Below are 19,222 nucleotides of genomic sequence, written 5' to 3'. Positions count from 1 at the left end.
AAAGACGTATGAACACGCGGCGGTGATAGTAGTACTCAGGATGTGGATTCAAAAGGAGGACAAGTCAATGAACACTCGCGGATTATTGTAAAACTTAGACTAACTGTTTATTGGTGCTTGGCTTACACAAGCGCGCCAGACGGGCGCATGCCAGCTACCAGCATGTAGTCGAGGTGAGAGAGAGAGGAGGCTTAAAGTCACCCGAGTAAGCGAGAGTTGATAAGAACTAGTACTTACAGATGTACGTGGCCGGCACGGCCGTTCTAACCCACGCGAAGATGGTCTCGGACGGATTGTCCTCGGTTCGGTTGACCTCGCAACCCTCGCACACAATAATCGCAATCGCAGAGTGTCTATTCGCGAAACGGAGCGGAGCGAAGACAGACTCGGAATGGCTCGCTAGCGCGAGCACAGATTTACCTATGTCCTCTGACACACTGTTGTCAACTCTTGACAGCAGTGTGCGAGCAGGTGGCAACATTGTACGTTGCTGAATTTAAATCTCTGTCGATGCTTATTCTCTCTCTGTCTCTCTTACTCTCTCACATGCTGCGCCTTTAGTAGCTGTAACAACAGAAGTATTATACAGAATGTTGATTCTGTCCCGGAGAGACGTCATAACGTGCTCAACGTGCGTTAATTGCACTGGCAACCGTTACAACAGTTAGACACAAAATACCGGGAAGCGCACCACCTAGACCTCGTCATCGGTCACCCGGTACACCTAGACATCGCCCTCGAATTATGTATTTCCCTAGACATACAAAATTACGGATCGTACCACCTAGACCTCGTCATCGGCCACCCCGTATCCTTAGACACGGCTTTCAAATTATTTTTATACCTAGATACTAAAAACTACATGTAAGCGAGCATGCAGAAAATAAGGTTCGATAAGAAAGCAATATCCATCTGTATATAGCTGTGCGGCTAACTTGATTTGAGCATTTTGTGAATGACATACTTGTGTATTATATCAAAGGTAACTGTTTTTATCAATATTTTTGTTAAAAATCATAGTTAGGCATGATGAAAAATGCAAACCTCAACATAGAAGTAAATAGTAGCGCGGGCATAGCGGCTCCGTCTGCTTCTCAAACTCGCCTTCGTGGTGTTATCGTTCTACTTGATAATAGAATCTAATTAACGAAACTGTTGAAAACTGTTGAAATCTGGTACCATCCGCAGTAAACTAAAAAAAAACACTAAAAAAACTAATAATACCTATAAATAACTGTTCACTTTGTCTCAATTCCGACATTCTTCTGCTGAACATTTCTGTTTTGTTCAGTTATCTTCTGTTTTATTCTGAAATCTTCAGATGGAACCTGTTATGTGCAGAATTTTTGTTCCACTAAAGATCAATATAAGTATGGAAAAGGAGCGTCAGTGGCTCAGTTGGTTAAGGCGCACGCCTTAGCCGTCCGAAACACGTTCTCTCAAGGGGTCGTGGGTTCGATTCCCGGTGAAGTTACTCAGATTTTTTCTGAGTTACTGTCAACGGCAAAAGTACCCAAGACTCCGGCTGTTTCGAGGCAGGTTTTTTCCCCGGAATTCTCATTCAGTGTAATTCCGAGGTTTTCCCTGTCTCACAGGCGTAAGCCTGGGCGAATGCGAAACAGTGGTAGGGACCGAAGGTAAGATAGGAATTAAGGTAGCCAACTCGACGCATTAGGCAGGGAGCGCTGGCCTTACCGATGTGGAGCTGGTCTAATACGGGACCTTCTCCGAGGAAAACTACACTGATAGACGGACCCGATGCCCTCTAGGGGGCAGAGAGTGCTGGCTTAACCAGCATGGTGTGTGTCTGAAAATATGGTCTTCATCGGAGAAATCTCTCAGGGTGGAAAAATATAGGCATGGAAGATAGTGACGTAGGAAAGAGATAGGATGGGACAAACAGAGGTGGTGGAAGGCCACGGTAGCTAGGCCAAAAGGCTGCGCCGGTAATGGAAAAAAAAATAATAATAATATAAGTATGGAAAATTATGTAATTTTATATAAAATCATATTTTATATCCTCATATAAAGATAAATTCATTTTTTTATTATTTTATTTAATACTTATCGAAATTATTAAATAAGACAGTATTTAAAATATATTACGATATAGTGTGCGTAAAAAGCACTATTACGCACGGTCCGCGTGCGTTTAAGCCCATTTTCCGCCCCCTGTATCAGGAAATAAGGTTCGTTACATATTCAAAAAGTTGATTTTAAAAATTTCATAAATAGATCAAATTTAGTTGTCAATATTAGAATGACACTTTATTGATTGTGGAAAAAGAGCAGTATACTTAATAGTAGAGATCTCATTTGAGATTAATCAATAGAAATGACTATAGATAATTTATGAAAACGTTAAAATATTGAAAATTCGCATCAGCTTCGGGTGTGCAGTAAATTTGTATAAAATATATTTAAATATTATAGTAAACATATGTAATGCATTAATGGAAGTATATAATTGATGGTAACGTTTGTTTAAAACATCTATTTGATTATAAGTTACGGATTATTAAGACAAATTTATATTGTTCAATATTAATTTATCTTTCTCTACTGATAAACTCGTGTGAGTGCTCTTTATATAAAGAAAATAATAACATAATGATTATTGTCATTTCATATTCACAAACGGATAGCTTTCAAAGAGAGATCGTATCTGCACAAAAAATTATTCGCAGCATTCTTTTGATCTCGACCGAAACTGCAGATTACATTTTGTGAATATTGCAAAAAAAAAATCCGAACGGACGGACGGACATTTTTTAAGTTCTTTCACTGCTGAAAACTATTTGAAATTTGATACATTTGATTTTTTTTTCGGTAACTTAAATGATTTAAGTTTAAAGAACATTTCTACCGTAAAATAGATTTAATTTTCTTCGATTCACGAGTTTTGCAGAGTTTTTACAAAATTGACCTAATATAAAATTTTAATATAGTGTAGAAGATTGTCTTATACCATGATTGCGCGCTTCATTTCAGTGGCGAAAGTGTAGATTGTCAAAATAAATTAATAATAGCACCTCTTGCTGCCTTTTATGCTCACGCAGATAAATGCCCACGATTTTTGATAAATCAATATATGTATTTTGTAACATGGTGGAAATTTCGAGTCGCGTCGCCTACGCCTTGGAAGGTCGAGACAGAGCGTCTCCACGGTTGTGTGTATGTGTTGTATGAACGAGCTAATCGCGTTTGTTTGATTGCGAGCAAAGAACGCGGAAGAATGAAAGTCGCCCGAGAAACACAAACAAGTACAGCAGCCGCCGTCAACTTTCGCAGAGATCGAGAAAGGTTGGCGCGAATAAACAGCTGAAAGCGACTCGACAGGATGCTCAAGTTTTCGCTCGCATATAATAAGGTGTCGAAAGCATACGGCGGAGTCAATCAACACCAAAGTCTTACGCAGCTGGATCGGTGTTGCCGTTCATCCGCAGAGCATCCAGGATTAAAACGGCTGCATATCGCACCCAAGATACCAAAACGCACACTCGCGTCAAGGGCTCTGATGTCATTGGCGTGTATGGTTATCTTGGATCCCGTATTAACGAGCATTTTCATTTTGTAAATATATGCATGCGCTGGGCTGTCTTTACTCTGCGAGAGTTTGAAACTCGCGGGCTTTCTTTCCTATAGTCGTAAAAAGAGCAGTATAACAGTGCGCACGCGCCGTGGTCGGGAACGCAATCCGACGCGTAAAACCGCGAGTAGCGAGAGCGAGAAAGATGGCAGCCTCACCTATCGACAGCCGATGAGTGAGCGCCATTGCGGCGCCAAAGTGCACGCTCCTCCATCAGCTTTCGAGTTTTTCAACAGCTAACCCGCAGCATAAGGTAAATTTCGTACAAAGGGGCGACTCTCTTCTGGTACTGCTCGGAGTTATTTACGGGCTCCCAAAAATTCCGATGCAAAAGGACTCAGACATTTTTTATGTTTTGTGGACATCTCCGGGATCCATTGGCATTTGGTAGCACTTGGTCCTCAAGTCTATGGCGGTTATGTACCTAGCTCAGGCAACGCTATCAATAATGTCCCCTGTATTGGGTATTGGATAGCTGTTTCTTACTGTTACTTCGTCTATTTTTTTAAAGTTTGTTGCTAATCGCCATTTTTTTGTACCGTCCACTGCGGGCTTCTTGGGTATCACGTATGTAAGAGAGCTGTAGGGTGAATATTTTGGTGCTTTATCTGATTCTCTAATTCCTCTTTCTCTTCTTGACTCGGTCTGTATCCCTTCAATCGTACCGGGAGATTTGTAGTAGTAGGTATCTTGAAGTTATGTTTTCCGGATGATTTGTCTATAAGCAAAATGTGAGCCGCTAAATTAAAAAATTCACATTGCCGTTGGTGTGAAAATATGAATGAAAACAGTTCAATTATCTAGATTACATATTTTAAAATTTAAAGGGCATTGTAGTGATAAACTCAAATTCACTGACTCGGATACTGAACTTTTCTTTAAATTCACTTCTTAAACCTCACCGTGGGCGACTTTGGGCACGGAGACACAATATATCTTTATACTTTTTATTCTTTTAATTGCACTTCTCACTTATATTTACAAAAAACTAAATAACATACACACACACACACACACACATTATTACCTACTTCAAATAGGGTTAGGGTGACACTTTTCAATGCACATGTTTCAATACTACACTTTTGGTAATGATTAATTTATCAAGATTTCTTGTTGGTAATATTGCATATATTTTTTTCTGAATCCGCTATTCAGATTTCATACTATTTAACCTCATTTCATTTACTTAAACACCTGAAAAATTTCTACCAGGGTTATGACTGTTATGAGGGTTATGAATTTAAAGCGTGCGGGTTCTTATCTGTTACCTAGGCAACCGACCATAGCAACCAATCAGAATCACGTATTAAAGGCTTCACAACCAAGTCCATCATTTTTTTAAGAGAGGATCCTGCGCACTTTAGATGGTTCTAATCACCCTTCGTGGCAGATGCTGACTGTATTATCTACACCCGTTCACATGGCAATTTAAAATAAGAATGGTCAACTGCTCTTGCTAACGCCGGAGATTCCACTCGACGGTCCTTAGCTTGTACCTCTCTCTGTGGCACTGATCTGTATTCAAAGGGCTCTCCGGTGTATACTATACCAAGGGACGGATTTAGCACGCTCCCAAGGTGTTGGACGGATTTAGCACACTCCAAATACTAACACTAGCAAACACCGCCGCTTCACCTTAGAATCAGTTGTAGCCGCCAGTGAGTAAGTCACTACGCAAAAAGGCACTGCGTGGATCGGCTCCGGGGTTTTTAAAGCCTCGGTACCGATTCACGCAGTTATAAAATTGAGATAAGATAGATCGCGGTAGTCCAATCAGCATTCGCCACAAAGGATCGACGCGTACACCTTGCAGTCGTCTTTTACGCGCACGAGGAGTGCTGACACAGAGGTCAGAGCACTCGCTCCGATTTCGGCGCTCGGTTGTGCATTGTCGCAGTCGGATGCACCTGCGATCCGTATGCACTCTCTACGTGCTCACACGGTGGCCAGTTCGCAGGATGTACAAATATATAATTTAAGAGTATAAACGTTAAATATTTTTAAACATTTGAGGATGGCTCTGTTATGTTGAGATTATGTGTAACATGGAGGTTAGATTGTGACGTTTTGTAATTTGTTTCCAACAGTACCATTTTATCTCGGACTTTCGCAGTATGTGTTCTTTCGCAACTTTTAACAATTGTAGTTTATCTATTTTAATTAACTATATATATATATATATATATATATATATATATATATATATATATATATATATATATATATATATATATCGGAAAGAAGAAACCCAATGACACGGGTCCTTGCGCGACATTTTGGTCGTTCCGAAACTCTCTCTCTCTCTCTCTCTCTCTCTCTCTCTCTCTCTCTCTCTCGGGAGTAGTAGGAGGTCAGTAAAGTAGAAACCTTTTAAAGAAAATTCAATCAAATACGGAATAATAATAAAAAAAAGTTTTATGCGACGGCGGGTGAGCTTGAACCCACGGACCCGAGATCGAGAGGCTGGTGCTCTAACCACGGAGCTAGCCTCGACGATACGAGTCAAATGTACCGTATAATCTCCCCTTTGACACACACACACGCACACGCTACACGCACGCGCACACACACACCCACAAACACACCGTCATCGGCCAATCTCTGTCGCTTCTCGCACGCACAGACCTCACCCCCACTATCGCCTGCATCTGCTATGGACAAATATTCACGACACGGAGCTCATTATTACGCGACAAGAGCACATTCGCGACTGCGATGAACGCATCGGCGGCACACGCCCAAACGTAATTTGCTTGCCGCCCTTTCTCCTAGCAAGGAACCTGCCCCCCGCATGCCGGGCATACTTGAAGCTCAGTCCCTGAGCTATGGGCCTCAAGCTTTTGAACTGTAAAAATTTATTTCGGGGTAACATCTCGTTAATGAAAACTTTATGCCCTGACATGAGGCGGCAGCCTCCGTGACCAACAGGTCAGGTATGACGTCGATAGTTGTCAAGTAATTATTGTTGACTGAACGCTTAGCCCGCATTACATTCTTGACTAGGCCTGGCCTAGCAAGTCGCACGACCAAGGACGGCATGGCCGCCGAGCGTGAATTTCCGCCTGTTGATCCTCCAGTCCTTGGCACGCCCGATCTTCGGAGACTTATCATACGACTGCTCAAAATATCATTTTTGCTTAGGGTGGGAAGCACGGTGCTGAGCAAGGCGAAGGCGGCATTACTCATATTATTTTCATTAAGATTTGACCCTTGCTTAATTAGACCGCTGATAATAACATCGCCCTGCTCCACCGCACCACCACCACCGCCTCAAATTCTGCAGAGCTAGGTCGAGCGAGCGAAGAGCCTGGTTTGTCAGAGTCAAACGTCCGAGAGTCGGAGGAACCAGAGCCGGAGTCCAACGACTCTGGGACTTTGTTGGAGTCCATCGGCAAGCAGGATGGAAGTTCTCAATTATTTTTTGCATTTTTTGCAATTCGTCCTTAAGTGAAATATTTTCGTCCAGCAGCTGCCTGTTCACGAAGGGGGGCTCTGCAATCGTTGTCGAGGAATTGAATGCCCGGATTTCTGCTCTCGAGAGTCAACTAGAATGCAATATCAAACATCTAGTGAGACACTTGCAGAGCCCCCCTTCGCCAGTGGAGAGACACTACTCGAAGTCGAATTCCTGCTCACCAGAGACTTGAGCTTATCAAGCTGTTGCTGGAGCATGTCAAATCTTTGAAAAAATAATTCCATCGTGCTTACCGGGATTAAAATATTGGTCACCCTCATAAGACTAGCGTTTCCAAGCGGCGGGTCAGATGGTTTGGTCTTCGACAAGTCCATGGGGTCTCTGGTGATCGAATTATCTCGAAGAGAGTCGTCAAAGTTGGTTGCAGCAGTTTCCAGAGTACAGTGTGGCTGATCTGACGCCTGGAGATCCGCAGCCCGCTCTACAGCTGCTCCACTCAGCTGTTGTTGTCCACTTGGCGCCTGTGGGCCGGCAGCACGTTCATCTCCCGCTCCGCGCTGCTTATGCTGGCCGCTCTTTGAGCTGTTGGTCGCTTTAGTGTTGCGGCGGTTCTTCTCGAGCGGGGTCGATACCCTCGGCTTAGGTAGTAGGTGGGGGGTCACGGAACGCACCGGCCTGTTGTGCTGCTGCTGCTTAGAGCTCGCTTTCGCGCTCACCTGAGACTGTTTATTCTGCGGCGGCGTCGTCTGCTGTTGTGTCGCTCTCTCGCTCTGCCCGCTCTGCCGGGCTGACGTCGCTGGTGTCTTCTTGCTGCCTCGGCAGTTGTCACAGGGCGCATCCATTTTCCTGTTTGAGCAGCAAGTATGGCAGGGAAGACGGCACCTTGGGCAGGTGCTCGTAGGAGGAGTTGAAGTGACTCCACACACCCAGCAAACAGGTGTTTTTTTGCCGGTGGCTTCATGTCAATATTATTACTTTATGACACGTTGTGGCATAAACCTCGATTCACCGCACGTTCGTGCAATAATGCACTCGCTAAATCTCGGTTTACGCACGTTGTGTCAAAAAATATCGTACGATACTATTATTCTTATTATATTTTCTTTATTCTTATTATATTTTGCCTATCCTTAATTTACTTGTTGATCAATGATTATTTCACCTAAGATATTGTATAACTCTATCAAAGTTGCGATTGAGTTAGAAAAATAAGAAAATGACGACGATTTACGCATAAAAATCACTAAATCAAAAAATTATAAAAATTTACTAAAAAGTCAAAATTAAATCTATTTAAGTATTCACTTCTATTGGCTGTCCCCGAGACAGCCAATAGAAGATATTTTATAGACTCCTTGGGTGGTGTGATTCCTACCCGCGCGGTCCAAAATCGTCCAAGGAAGTTCGTACTGATTCGAAAGAAACGGGCGTCGGGGTGAGTCTGAGCTGTTACTATGCGCGTATTTAGTAACATCGATTGCCTTATAACTAGCCATGCTATACACGTGTGAGACACTATTATAGCTCTCGGTGGGATAAATCCGCACCTATGTAACACCTATCTGCTGCATAAATAGTGTATTATTGCACTTTGCTAAACTCCCTTGCTGCCTTCGGGCGCTGACTGCACAGTGAAAAAATGGACTGTTTAGGCCATGAATAGGTGGGATAGCAGATCGGAAACGCACTCGCCACGATTCGTACTGCAAACTCCACACTTGGTCTAAAAAAGTACACTTCACGCCCTTGGTACACAATATACTCTATATTTTTCTTGAATTCAAAATAAAACGGAAGCTATGGATAAACTGGTTTGATTGTGACGAAATTCTACAGATATTATTATTATGGTACACTTTTATACATACATACATATATATTATAAAAGTTTTAAACTCATACTCTATAACCTCCAGACTGTCAACGTGTTTTTAAAGATTAATAACAAATTGCAATGTATAGCAACCTACCTAATGATACAGCAATAAACACCATTCCACTACATGTTAATAACCAATATCCAACAATACTTTGAGATGATTTTATTGGTTTATAGTTGAAGATCACTTTGTCCTTATGATATGAGATTTTCATCTGTAAATTTTGAACAATTTTATTGCAAGCTTTCAAGATAAATCCACACACTCGAAAACTCTCACATGCACACGCGCATAAACACCATAAGTGCGCAGGAGAGCGAGCATAGCTCCTCCTACTTAATTTCTTTTTAACCCACACTACTCGACGTTTGCCAGGTTATGGTCAAGGCTTCCAAGGCAATGTAATCCAAAAAAGATCGTGACCCCCGGATGTAAATTACGTTTATAGCGTCTTAGCTCGGACCTTAACACTTAAAAAAATTGCTTCTCGAAAATTTGTCAAATTTAATTGTTTACTATAAATACGTATAATAGTGGTAGTTTTGTGTTATTAAAAAATTTAGAGTCAACGAAATTCAAACAGAAAAATTGTATAGAAAAGATTTACCTCACGTAATATTTTTTTCGGGATGTAAAACCTTTTCAATCCAAATATAAGGTGTGATTTAAAACTTTAGGTAAAATTTCAAGTAAAATTTGGCACACATATTTTTACGTACAATTTTCCATGAAATTTAACGTAAATTTTCACAATTTTATTGATTGTGTAACACCCCGTACAAGCTCCGCAGTAGAATAATAGATAGAAATATTACATAACTGAGTACGTGAGATTTTGTCGTGAAGACTCTCGTGGTTTATAGGGCTCCTGGCGATGATTCCACGTTTTTTTTTAAATTATTATTTAAAAAATTTAATGTGCATGAAGTAGATGTTCCGAATATTTTCATGTTTTAATTTGAAAAATCTATTTTGTGTACAATCATGATTTTATATAATTTTAGTACGTCATTGAATGATATTAAATTATTGATAAATTTTTTAATAGAAAATGAAAAAAAAAGCAAACAAAAAACAACGCGCCTTAGGAATATATAATGTGATAACAGTTCCTCCGTGGTGGTGTGGAAAATTGTTTACATAATATTGTCGAATTCTTGTTTGAATAACAATAACAAGGATTACAATAATGTTAGTATTCAGAAAACATCTTGACAAGGATTTTTCTTTCCTTCGTTTTTGTTTTTAACTATTTTTTTTTCCCGATCTTTTCGTTAATTTTTTATTTCATTATAATGATTTTGACAATCTTGTAATGAATATGTATTTTGATTGAATGCTTTGTGAAAAGCTTCCATTTCGATAAAAATTTCATTGCAATATATTTCAACAAAATTGATCAAAGATATCATTACTCGAGACAGTTAAATCGCTAAACAAGAACGTTTTGGATCATAGCCATCTCTTGTTCTCCTTTCATACATTCTTTTATTACTAGTGGATTTGTTGAAGTTGATGGTTTTAATAGACTGTTCACGTATAATAAGTAATATACGATGTTAGGATTTTAAATTCACAAAAAGATCCATAATAGTTAATTCATATATACACACACACACATACACACACACACACACACATTCCCGTGGCCGACCACCAGTCTATTGGTGGTCAGAGGAAATCGCAGAGCTGCGCCGCGAGTGTCTGCGGGCCAGAAGGCTGCACCAGAGAGCGAGGAATAGGCCGCGGTTTGAGGAGCTGACCGCGGAATATGAGGCTAAACGGAAGAGGCTCAAAGCTGCCATTAAGGCTGCGAAGAGAAAGTGTTTGCGCGACTTCTGTGAGGAAGTAGAAAACGACCCCTGGGGCAGGCCGTACAAAACGGTCATGAACAAGATCCATCCTAGGGGTGCGGCAACGCCCACCTGCCCCGACTTCCTCGACAGGGTCGTTCGCCACCTTTTTCCACAACAACGGCAAAGGGTACCAGATACGGGCCTGTTGGTAGCGTACGGTGCAGCCGAGCTGCCAGACGTATCAGAAACCGAGCTGAGGATGGCTGCTCAGAAGATCATCCCCAGAAAAGCCCCAGGGCCGGACGGTATTCCTGGCCTGGCAGTCAAGACCGCAGCGTTGGAGGTCCCTAGCTCTTTTAGAGACACCTTCAACGCATGCTTAAAGGAAGGATGCTTCCCGGATCAGTGGAAGGTACAAAGGTTGGTACTCCTACCGAAGGGAAGTAAACCCCCGGAGGAGCCATCCTCTTACCGACCACTTTGTATGCTGGATATACCCGGGAAGCTATTTGAACGGATAATAAGTGACAGGCTGGAGGCAGCCATCCTATCGGGAGGAGATCTTTCCGAAAACCAGTTCGGCTTTCGGAAGGGTCGCTCAACCATCGACGCCATAAGCCGAGTTGTCGAGCTCGCCACCAACGCCATCGGTGGCAGTAGAAGTGCCAGACGCATGTGCGCAGTCATTGACCTGGACATCAGGAACGCCTTCAACTCGGTTAGATGTTCCTTCTCCTCGCATCGGTGGTGAGCTCCGTCATTTTATACGGAGCCCCAATCTGGGCTGATGCATTGATGAGGAATGCGAGCTTTGGAGCTCCCTGTGGGCGGGCCTGTAGGGTCGCCGCGCTACGCGTGGCCTGAGCCTACCGAACCGTGTCGGATGCCGCTGGTCTACCTCCCATCGACCTCCTAGCATCCGAGAGAGCTGAAAAATATCGTGAAGCGTCGCGTACAGAATGAGAAGAACAGGACAACTTGGGCTCAAGATGGGCCGTCAACACATATCGGCAGTGGCAGCAACGGTGGGATTCAGCCAGCGAGGGTTGCTGGACCCATCGCATCATCCCGGACATCAGCAGATGGTCGAGCAGGAAACACGGCTTCGTCACGTTCCATCTCACCCAGGTGCTAACCGGACACGGATGCTTCCGCAGCTACCTGTATGGTATTAAAGTGTACAGGAGCGCGGAGTGTCCAATATGCCCTGGAGTAGACGAAGACGTGGAGCACTTCGTATTCCATTGCCCAAGATTCCTGGAAGAACGACAGCAATTCCAGCAGTATTGGAGCGGCCCTTTAACACCCGAGGGCCTAGGGGCGTGCTTGCTCGAGTCGCAGAGTGGGTGGGATGCCGTGGTTACCCTCGCCACTAACATCATCGAGCGGCTGAATCTCATCAGAAGAGAAGAAGAAAGAAGAGGAAACGTCGGCAATAACACCAGCCAGACATAAAGTGTGACGGCCCAGACGAGGCATGACTGCCCCCCCGAAGTAAAGCTTTACGGTAGCTCCCGTGGGGGAGTAACAGTCGTATGGAGGAACCATGCCGGTGCGATCTGGCAGGGGGTTTTTAGTTGGTATTCCTGTGTTGTACGGTGCAGCACCGGCGAGTCCCACACTTCGTGCGTAAAGGCATCTTTACCCCTCCGCCCAATGAAAAAAAAAAAACACACACACACCTATATTATATATCCGTTTTGAACCGAGGTAAGAATCCGCCCCCCCCCCCCTCAGCCTCCCCTTAGTTATGCTATCTTCATTAGTGATATCCATTATTATATTAAAAGATATATTTTTTCCACACCACCTATGAGGTAACTAGAAAAGGGCGTTTTTGTTTTCTCTGATGACTAATATTTTAATGTTTCTAATACAATAGTATCTCATATTAATTTCAATAAATAACGATGTATTTTATTCGTAAATTTTTAATACATTATTTATACGCTATGAAAGAAATATGAGCGTTCGAAAACATTTCTTGAAGCTTAAACAAAATCACAAAAATTTATAATTAAAAAAAAAATCTTGTCATCAGATATCAATGGCTAGAACTGGTATAGCTATTTTATTACCTAAAGGTATGACAACTCATAGAACTTTCAGACTTCCTATTGATTTAAACAATACAGACATTGCATTTTTGAAATTTCAATCAAATAAAAGAAAATTACGAGATACAGATGTAATTATTTGGGATGAAGCTTCAATGATTTCAAAGAAAGCTTTAGAGATAGTTGATAATACTTTGAGAGATGTATGTAATAATGATCCACCCTATGGCGGAAAATTAATTATTTTATGAGGTGATTTTCGACAAATATTACCAGTAATGAAACATAGTTTTAGAACTTCAATAATCAAAGACACAATAAAATATTCTACACTTTAGCCTCTTTTCCGTATAATGAAATTACACAAAAATATACGCTCAGAAAACGAAGAATTTTCATCGTTTTTGTTAGAAATTGGGGATGGAAAAATAAATCCTCTTGGTAGATTATCTTATATCTATCCTCTTACTTATTAGACACCAGATGTCAGAAAAGAGCTGCAACAACGAGCAATCGACCGCTAAACAGAGGGTACGGTGAAGACGAGCGTTGCAGCGCACAATATGCCCAGAGTAACGAAATATCAGCGCAAAATTCAGCAGCTCAGAATGACCTGCTAAGTCAGTCGATAGCTGAGAATACCGCAACGATGAGGGCGCTAATGTGCAAGATGGAGGCCATGATGTCACAATGGCCGACTAACATAGCGTCCAGTACAAGGGTGGAGCCACCAGCAAGCGAGAGTAATCCAAAGAACTCGCGCAAAGCCGGTCATGTGAATTTTCAAGATACATACAGCATAAATCACATGAATCACAGCAGCTTCCGCGAAGACACGGGCGCGGTGGCTGGTGCAGCTTCCAACTCTTGGATCCCGGCGAGTCCTCTCTATTCGCAACCCCCAGTAGTTGCTAGGGGGGGGGGGGGGCAGGAATGCGAATGTGACGAACGCGCATACGCAAGCGCTAAGTGACAGTAGCAACTACGATGGGTCACGAAGATAGAACAACAGACCCATCGGTCCTGCGGTGAACAAATGGGGGTTGAAGTTCACCGGGGACTCGTCACAGAGCGTCGAGAACTTCCTGCTACGCATGGAAGGACGCAGAATGCTGGACGACCTGTCAGATGCGCAGATGCTACGATCATTACAAGAAGTATTGACGGATAATGCGTACGAGTGGTTACAGAACCGGCTCTCCGAACAGGGAGGATGGTCTAGCTGGGACGATTTCTGCGAGTGCATCAAGCGATAGTACGGGCAGACGCAAGTCTACCAGCAGAAACTACTGAGTGAAGTAATTTCGAGAACGCAGGGGCTTGGCGAACGTGTGCGGGTGTACGTCAATAACCTGCAAGGTATAATACTGAGGATGGTCCCCCGACCAGACACTAGCCAGCAACTGGATCGGATCTACCATAATATGCTGCCTAGTCTCAAACGCGGGCTCCAGCGAAAAGATTTCTCCACCGTGGAGCAGTTGCTCGAGGAAGCAGTTGAAGTCGAGGCCTCTCTAGCATGCGAAGCCGCGTATCGAGCACCTCCAAAGCCCGGCGTAGCAATCGTCTCCGAATGCGCCTTTAAGGGCGAAACGCCGAAGACTGGCGGTAAAACGCCGGTGGCAGCCGTGGGGTTTGCGGAGTAAACCGACACACTGCCCTTATTGGTCGACGCCATAGGCAAGCTGTTCGACTCGAAGCTTGCAACAATAGCGCAACCGGCGAAGCACGCCAACGCTGGAGGAGGCAGCAAGAAGTCAGCTCCTCAGCGAGGACGCTCCGGACCTAGGAAAGAGAGAGGCAAGTCTCCTAGTCCGAAGCGCGAAAGCCAGAAGTCTGGCGAGAGTTCCGGTCAATCGGACCAAAGAGAGCAGAAGAAACCAATAGAGTGGAAAAGGTCACATTGCCCGAGAATGTCCCTTAAGTAAGGGAAACGTCAAAAAAGAGGAGTAGGTGAGGTTATAGCTTATCTAGAACCGTCGCGCAAGGAGTCTCCCCGAGAGGAGAGGCACGAGACGGAGGGCGTGGCCGATACCTCGCGCGAAAGCTCAGGCGATTTTGATCGCATAATCGCACTGTTGTCCAGCGAATCTCGCCATCAACGATATCGCCAAATGAAGACGAGTCGCGCTGGTGGGTGCAAGTGGGCATCAAAGGATTCAGAGTAAGGGCTCTCTACGACCCAGGCGCCGCTATGACCGTGATGGGGTCGTTAGGACGCGATGGCCGTCAAGCACAGAGTGGTTTCAGATTCGTGGACTTGCCATTCGACGTCGCGGGTGTACAACGCGACGTAACGGTGGCGATCATACCCGAAGCGACCAACGAATGTCTAGTTGGGACGAATTTCGGACGCCTGTTCGGCGCAGTCGACGATCGAAATGAAAACGTCCTGTATCTGAAGAAGGAGCGAAGGATTGCCCAACTTCAGGTGGCTACGATAGCACAGCAGGGGCGATAGATATCGCCGCGGTTGGACTCGAGTACGTCAGTGACGACGAGCACGCGCAGATTCGCAGAACGCTGGACAGCATCCTGCTTAAATCCAGCCATACGATCGGACGGACGTAGTTGATTGAGCACGGGATAGACGTTGGATCGGCCAGGCCGATAAAACAGAAGTATTATCCCGTGTCGCCAAAAATAGAGGAGGAGATGTATCAACAAGTACGAGAGTTGCTTGCTGCAGGAATCATCGAACCCTCTGAGAGTGCTTGGTCAAGCCCGATTGTGATGGTGCGCAAAGCGAATGGGCAATATCATTTTTGCGTCGACTTCCAGAAAGTTAATGCGCTGTCAAAGGCTGACGCATATCCATTACCTAACATGGAAGATATCCTTCATAAACTGCAGAAAGCGAAGTACATATCGACGTTGGACCTTAGCAGCCTCAAATACCGTTGAAGTCGGAGGCGAGACCTCTGACGGCCTTTACGGTTCTTGGGCTAGGTTTATTCCAATTCACGCGTATGTATTTTGTTTAGCCTACGCTGGAGCGACCTACCAGCGAATGATCGACGAAGTGATCAGCCCAGAACTCCAGCCATACGAGTACTCGTATCTCGATGATATCATCATCGCGACAGAGACGTTCGAAGAGCATCTGGAGTACTTAGAGAAAGTGCTCCAGCGAGTGAACGCGGCTGGATTGACGATCAACCGGGACCAAAGTGTCTTTTGCCTAGAAGAGGTGAAGTACCTCGGCATCCTGGTTAATCACGATGGTTTTCATCCAGATCCAGAGAAGATAGCGCCCATTGTGGCGTATCCAGCGCCGAAAAACCTGAAACAGCTGAGACGTTTCTTAGAAATGGCGTCGTGGTATCGCAAATTCTTACAAGAATTCGCGATCGTCGCTGAACCGCTCTATCGCCTGACGAAGAAAGGCAGAAAATACGAGTGGGGGACGGAACAGCAAGACGCTTTCCAACAAGTGAAAGCGCTGATAGCGTCTACACCGATTCTTCATCGCCCAGATTTCGAATCACAGTTCGTGTTGCAGATGAACGCCAGTGACACCGGGCTCGGCGCGGTACTTTTCCAAGTAATCAACGGAGAAGAGCGGGTTTTGGAATTCGCGTACCGCCCAATGTCGAAAGCCAAGAGAAATTACAGTGTCACGGAGAGAGAATGTCTCGCTGTCATCTGAGCTATACGGAAGTTCAGACCGTATATTGAGGGATATCAATTTGGCTATGCAACTTGCAGATACCCACCGGACGCCTAGCAAGATGGGCACTAGAAATGCAAGGCCACGTCTACACTGTGGAGCATAGAAAAGGCCTGCTAAATGCCGTACCAGACGCATTGTCGCGTATGTACGAAGAAGACGCAGTACCAGTCGGGCAGTCGGATGGGCAAGCAAAACCCAGGACGAATGGTACTGCGAAAAGGTCCGTGAGATACAGCTGCATCCGAGCAAAGATCCGCTGTATAAGATGTACGGCGGGCAGCTGTACTATTTCTGCCCAGATGAGAAATTGTCAGCGTCTATGAATGACGATACGGCATGGAAAATCGTCGTGCCAAAAGAAAAGCGAGCAGAGATCGTTCGAGAGTGTCAAGACGAGCCATCGGCCGGTCACCAGGGGCGTGAGAAAACTTGTGCGCGCGTCGCAATGTACTATTACTGATCCAGTATGTACACGATGCTTCGTTTGTCAGCAATGCAAAGTCTAGCAGCGCTCGCCAAGCGGCCTGATAGGAAAACGAGTGATTACTCAGCCATGGCAGATCATAGCAGGAGATGTCATGGGGCCGAAACCAACGACCGCTCGAGGAAACGAATATATTTTCATATTCGAAGACTTGTTCACCCGCTGGATAGAGTATATGCCGATTAAGCGGGCGAACGCGAAGACAATCCTGCAGCATTTCCGAGAGCGGGTCTTCTTGCGGTACGGTGCGCCAGAGGTATTCCTGTCGGACAATGGCACAGAGATAAAAAATAAGGCCATTGATCAATACCTCAGGGAACAAAGCGTGAGGCACGAGTTGACGCCACCTTATCACCCCCAGGCGAACCCAGTAGAGAGGGTAAACCGCACCGCATTAATAACATGGTGCGCGCGCTCATCGAGGAGAACCATAGCACATGGGACGAGCGATTGAGCGACATCGCCTTCGGGTATAATACCGTGCCCCATTCCTCAACAGGCGTGAGTCCGGCGATCCTGATGTACGGGACTCAACCGAGGAAGCCTTCTGCAGCGAGGCGCGAGCAGGACGCCGCCGCAGAAGAAGAATTGCAGCGACGGGCGATCGAATGTGGGACTTATCCCAGCTGCGCGAGCAAGCGTCGCAAAGGACGCAGAGCGCGCAAGATCGTCAGAAGCGCTATTATGACGCCAAGCGTAAACCGGCGACGTACAAAGTAGGAGACCTAGTGATGAGGCGGAATCACGTGTGGTCTTCCGGAGTGGAGCGGCGCTCCGCGAAACTAGCGCCACCATGTATTGGGCCGTATAAAATTGTGGAGATACTCAGCACCAATACGTATCGACTGGTCGATGAAATGGGAGAGCGAGTCGATCTTGCGCCAGCTGCGCAGCTGAAGCCGTTTTATGCGTCAGCGACAGACGAAGAGTCGCAGAAGAGCGAAGAAGATGGCGACGCTCAACCTTCGAGGGATGCGAGCGCAGACGCGGGTGCTAGCGAAGTACCAGCGCAAAGCGAGCGAGACTCTCTCTGCGAACAGAGTGATGTTGCGTCCGAAGCGAGCAAAGTCGCCGACCGTCCGAAGCGAGCGAAAAAGACGCGCGTGGTCGTAATAAACCCTGCGACCAAGAAAAGAGGCCGGCCAAGGAAAAAGGTGTACACGGCTAGGCGTGTAAGACCTATGCCAGAGACACCTATAGTGAAGGTCAACACCGAGGAGAGGAGGCCTGGTCGTCCGAAGGGTTCGCGCAACCGTGGGCATGCAACGACGATTACTAACCCGTCGACGTCGCCGCGAAAAACGCGCGCATAAAGAGCTGCGGACCTAAGCTAGAAAATTTATATGCTTAGGTATAAGTCCAGAGAAGCTGCAGGCAGCTTTCGAGCGCGTGATGGCCGCGTTGACCCGCGAAGAAGAGCGGCCTCACGTAGTTATCCGGGAGGTAGGCGAGGGAGAAGACCCTTGGAGCGTCTTTCCTCCCGATGTCGAGGTGGATACGTACCTTGCCCCTGGAGCAGAAGAGGAAGAAGAGGGGGCGTTGGTGGTACGCCGCCAAGAGCCACCTGCACTGGTTGCTGGCGTGGGCGAAACGACCGCAACGGATCTGCGCCGCCCGTGTGCGCTACAAGCAAAGTCATCGTGGATCGGGCGACCTATCGCAGCCCGCTTGTAGCGCGAGCCCATCCACCGCGAGACCAATACCGCGGAGAGACGAGCGCTGCCGGCTGGCTCGAAAAGCCTCGCTTGATACGCGCCGGCTGGAGGGCGAGGCGTACCGGCTCTATACGCAGTCGGTACGCAAGCATAGCGACGCCTTCCGCCGGCGCGCCGGCAAATGGGCGCGCCGGCAAATGGGCGCGCCTGCTCGGGGTGGGACGAGCGGCGTTCTACGCCGCAGAGGACGCGCCACGTAAAGTCGCTGAGCGCTGCAAGCGGGAGGACCGCGAGCGACAGCTGGCTAAAAAGCGGCGCCAGCGCGAATAAGCCGAGCGCGAAGTCGCCCGGGCTGAGGCAGCCCTTGCCGAAGCCAGAGCCCGCGCACGCCAATTCCAGGCGTCGGGGCGGTCTAACGCGCCGGACGTAGAGCGGCGTCCACGCGCGAAGAGCGCGGTGCGAGCAGCGACACCGGGGGCCGCAGACAGGAAGTCTCAGAAGTCCTGTTACGTCTGCGGACACCCCAATGTGGCGAGAAGCAACAAGTGCCCGAATGTCCGGCTGCACAAGGCCAAATAAGGCCTAGGCACGAATATAACCGAAATAGCGTGTTTTTCTTTTATTACCCCAGATACTACGATTCGTCGCGGACGTATGGGGGTAGAATCGC

General features: G+C 46.0%; 1 protein-coding gene across 10 annotated transcripts in view; it reads right to left on the bottom strand.

Moving 5' to 3' along the window:
• The window catches only part of Cox15 (COX15 homolog, cytochrome c oxidase assembly protein), a 206,735-nt gene that overhangs the window by 99,665 nt on the left and 87,848 nt on the right, over nt 1–19,222 (bottom strand). For 8 of the 10 annotated variants that reach the window (XM_032601201.1, XM_031928925.2, XM_031928538.1 and 5 more), the window contains 1 exon segment: nt 8,978–9,101. In XM_032601201.1, the coding sequence (XP_032457092.1) occupies nt 8,978–9,101 (124 nt within the window). 10 annotated transcript variants of the gene reach the window in all.

The sequence above is a fragment of the Nasonia vitripennis genome (assembly GCF_009193385.2).
Source record: "Nasonia vitripennis strain AsymCx chromosome 1 unlocalized genomic scaffold, Nvit_psr_1.1 chr1_random0002, whole genome shotgun sequence".
Lineage (NCBI taxonomy): Eukaryota > Metazoa > Arthropoda > Insecta > Hymenoptera > Pteromalidae > Nasonia > Nasonia vitripennis.
Note: the sequence above shows the minus strand (reverse complement) of the source record. Positions and strands in the feature narration are given on the sequence as shown.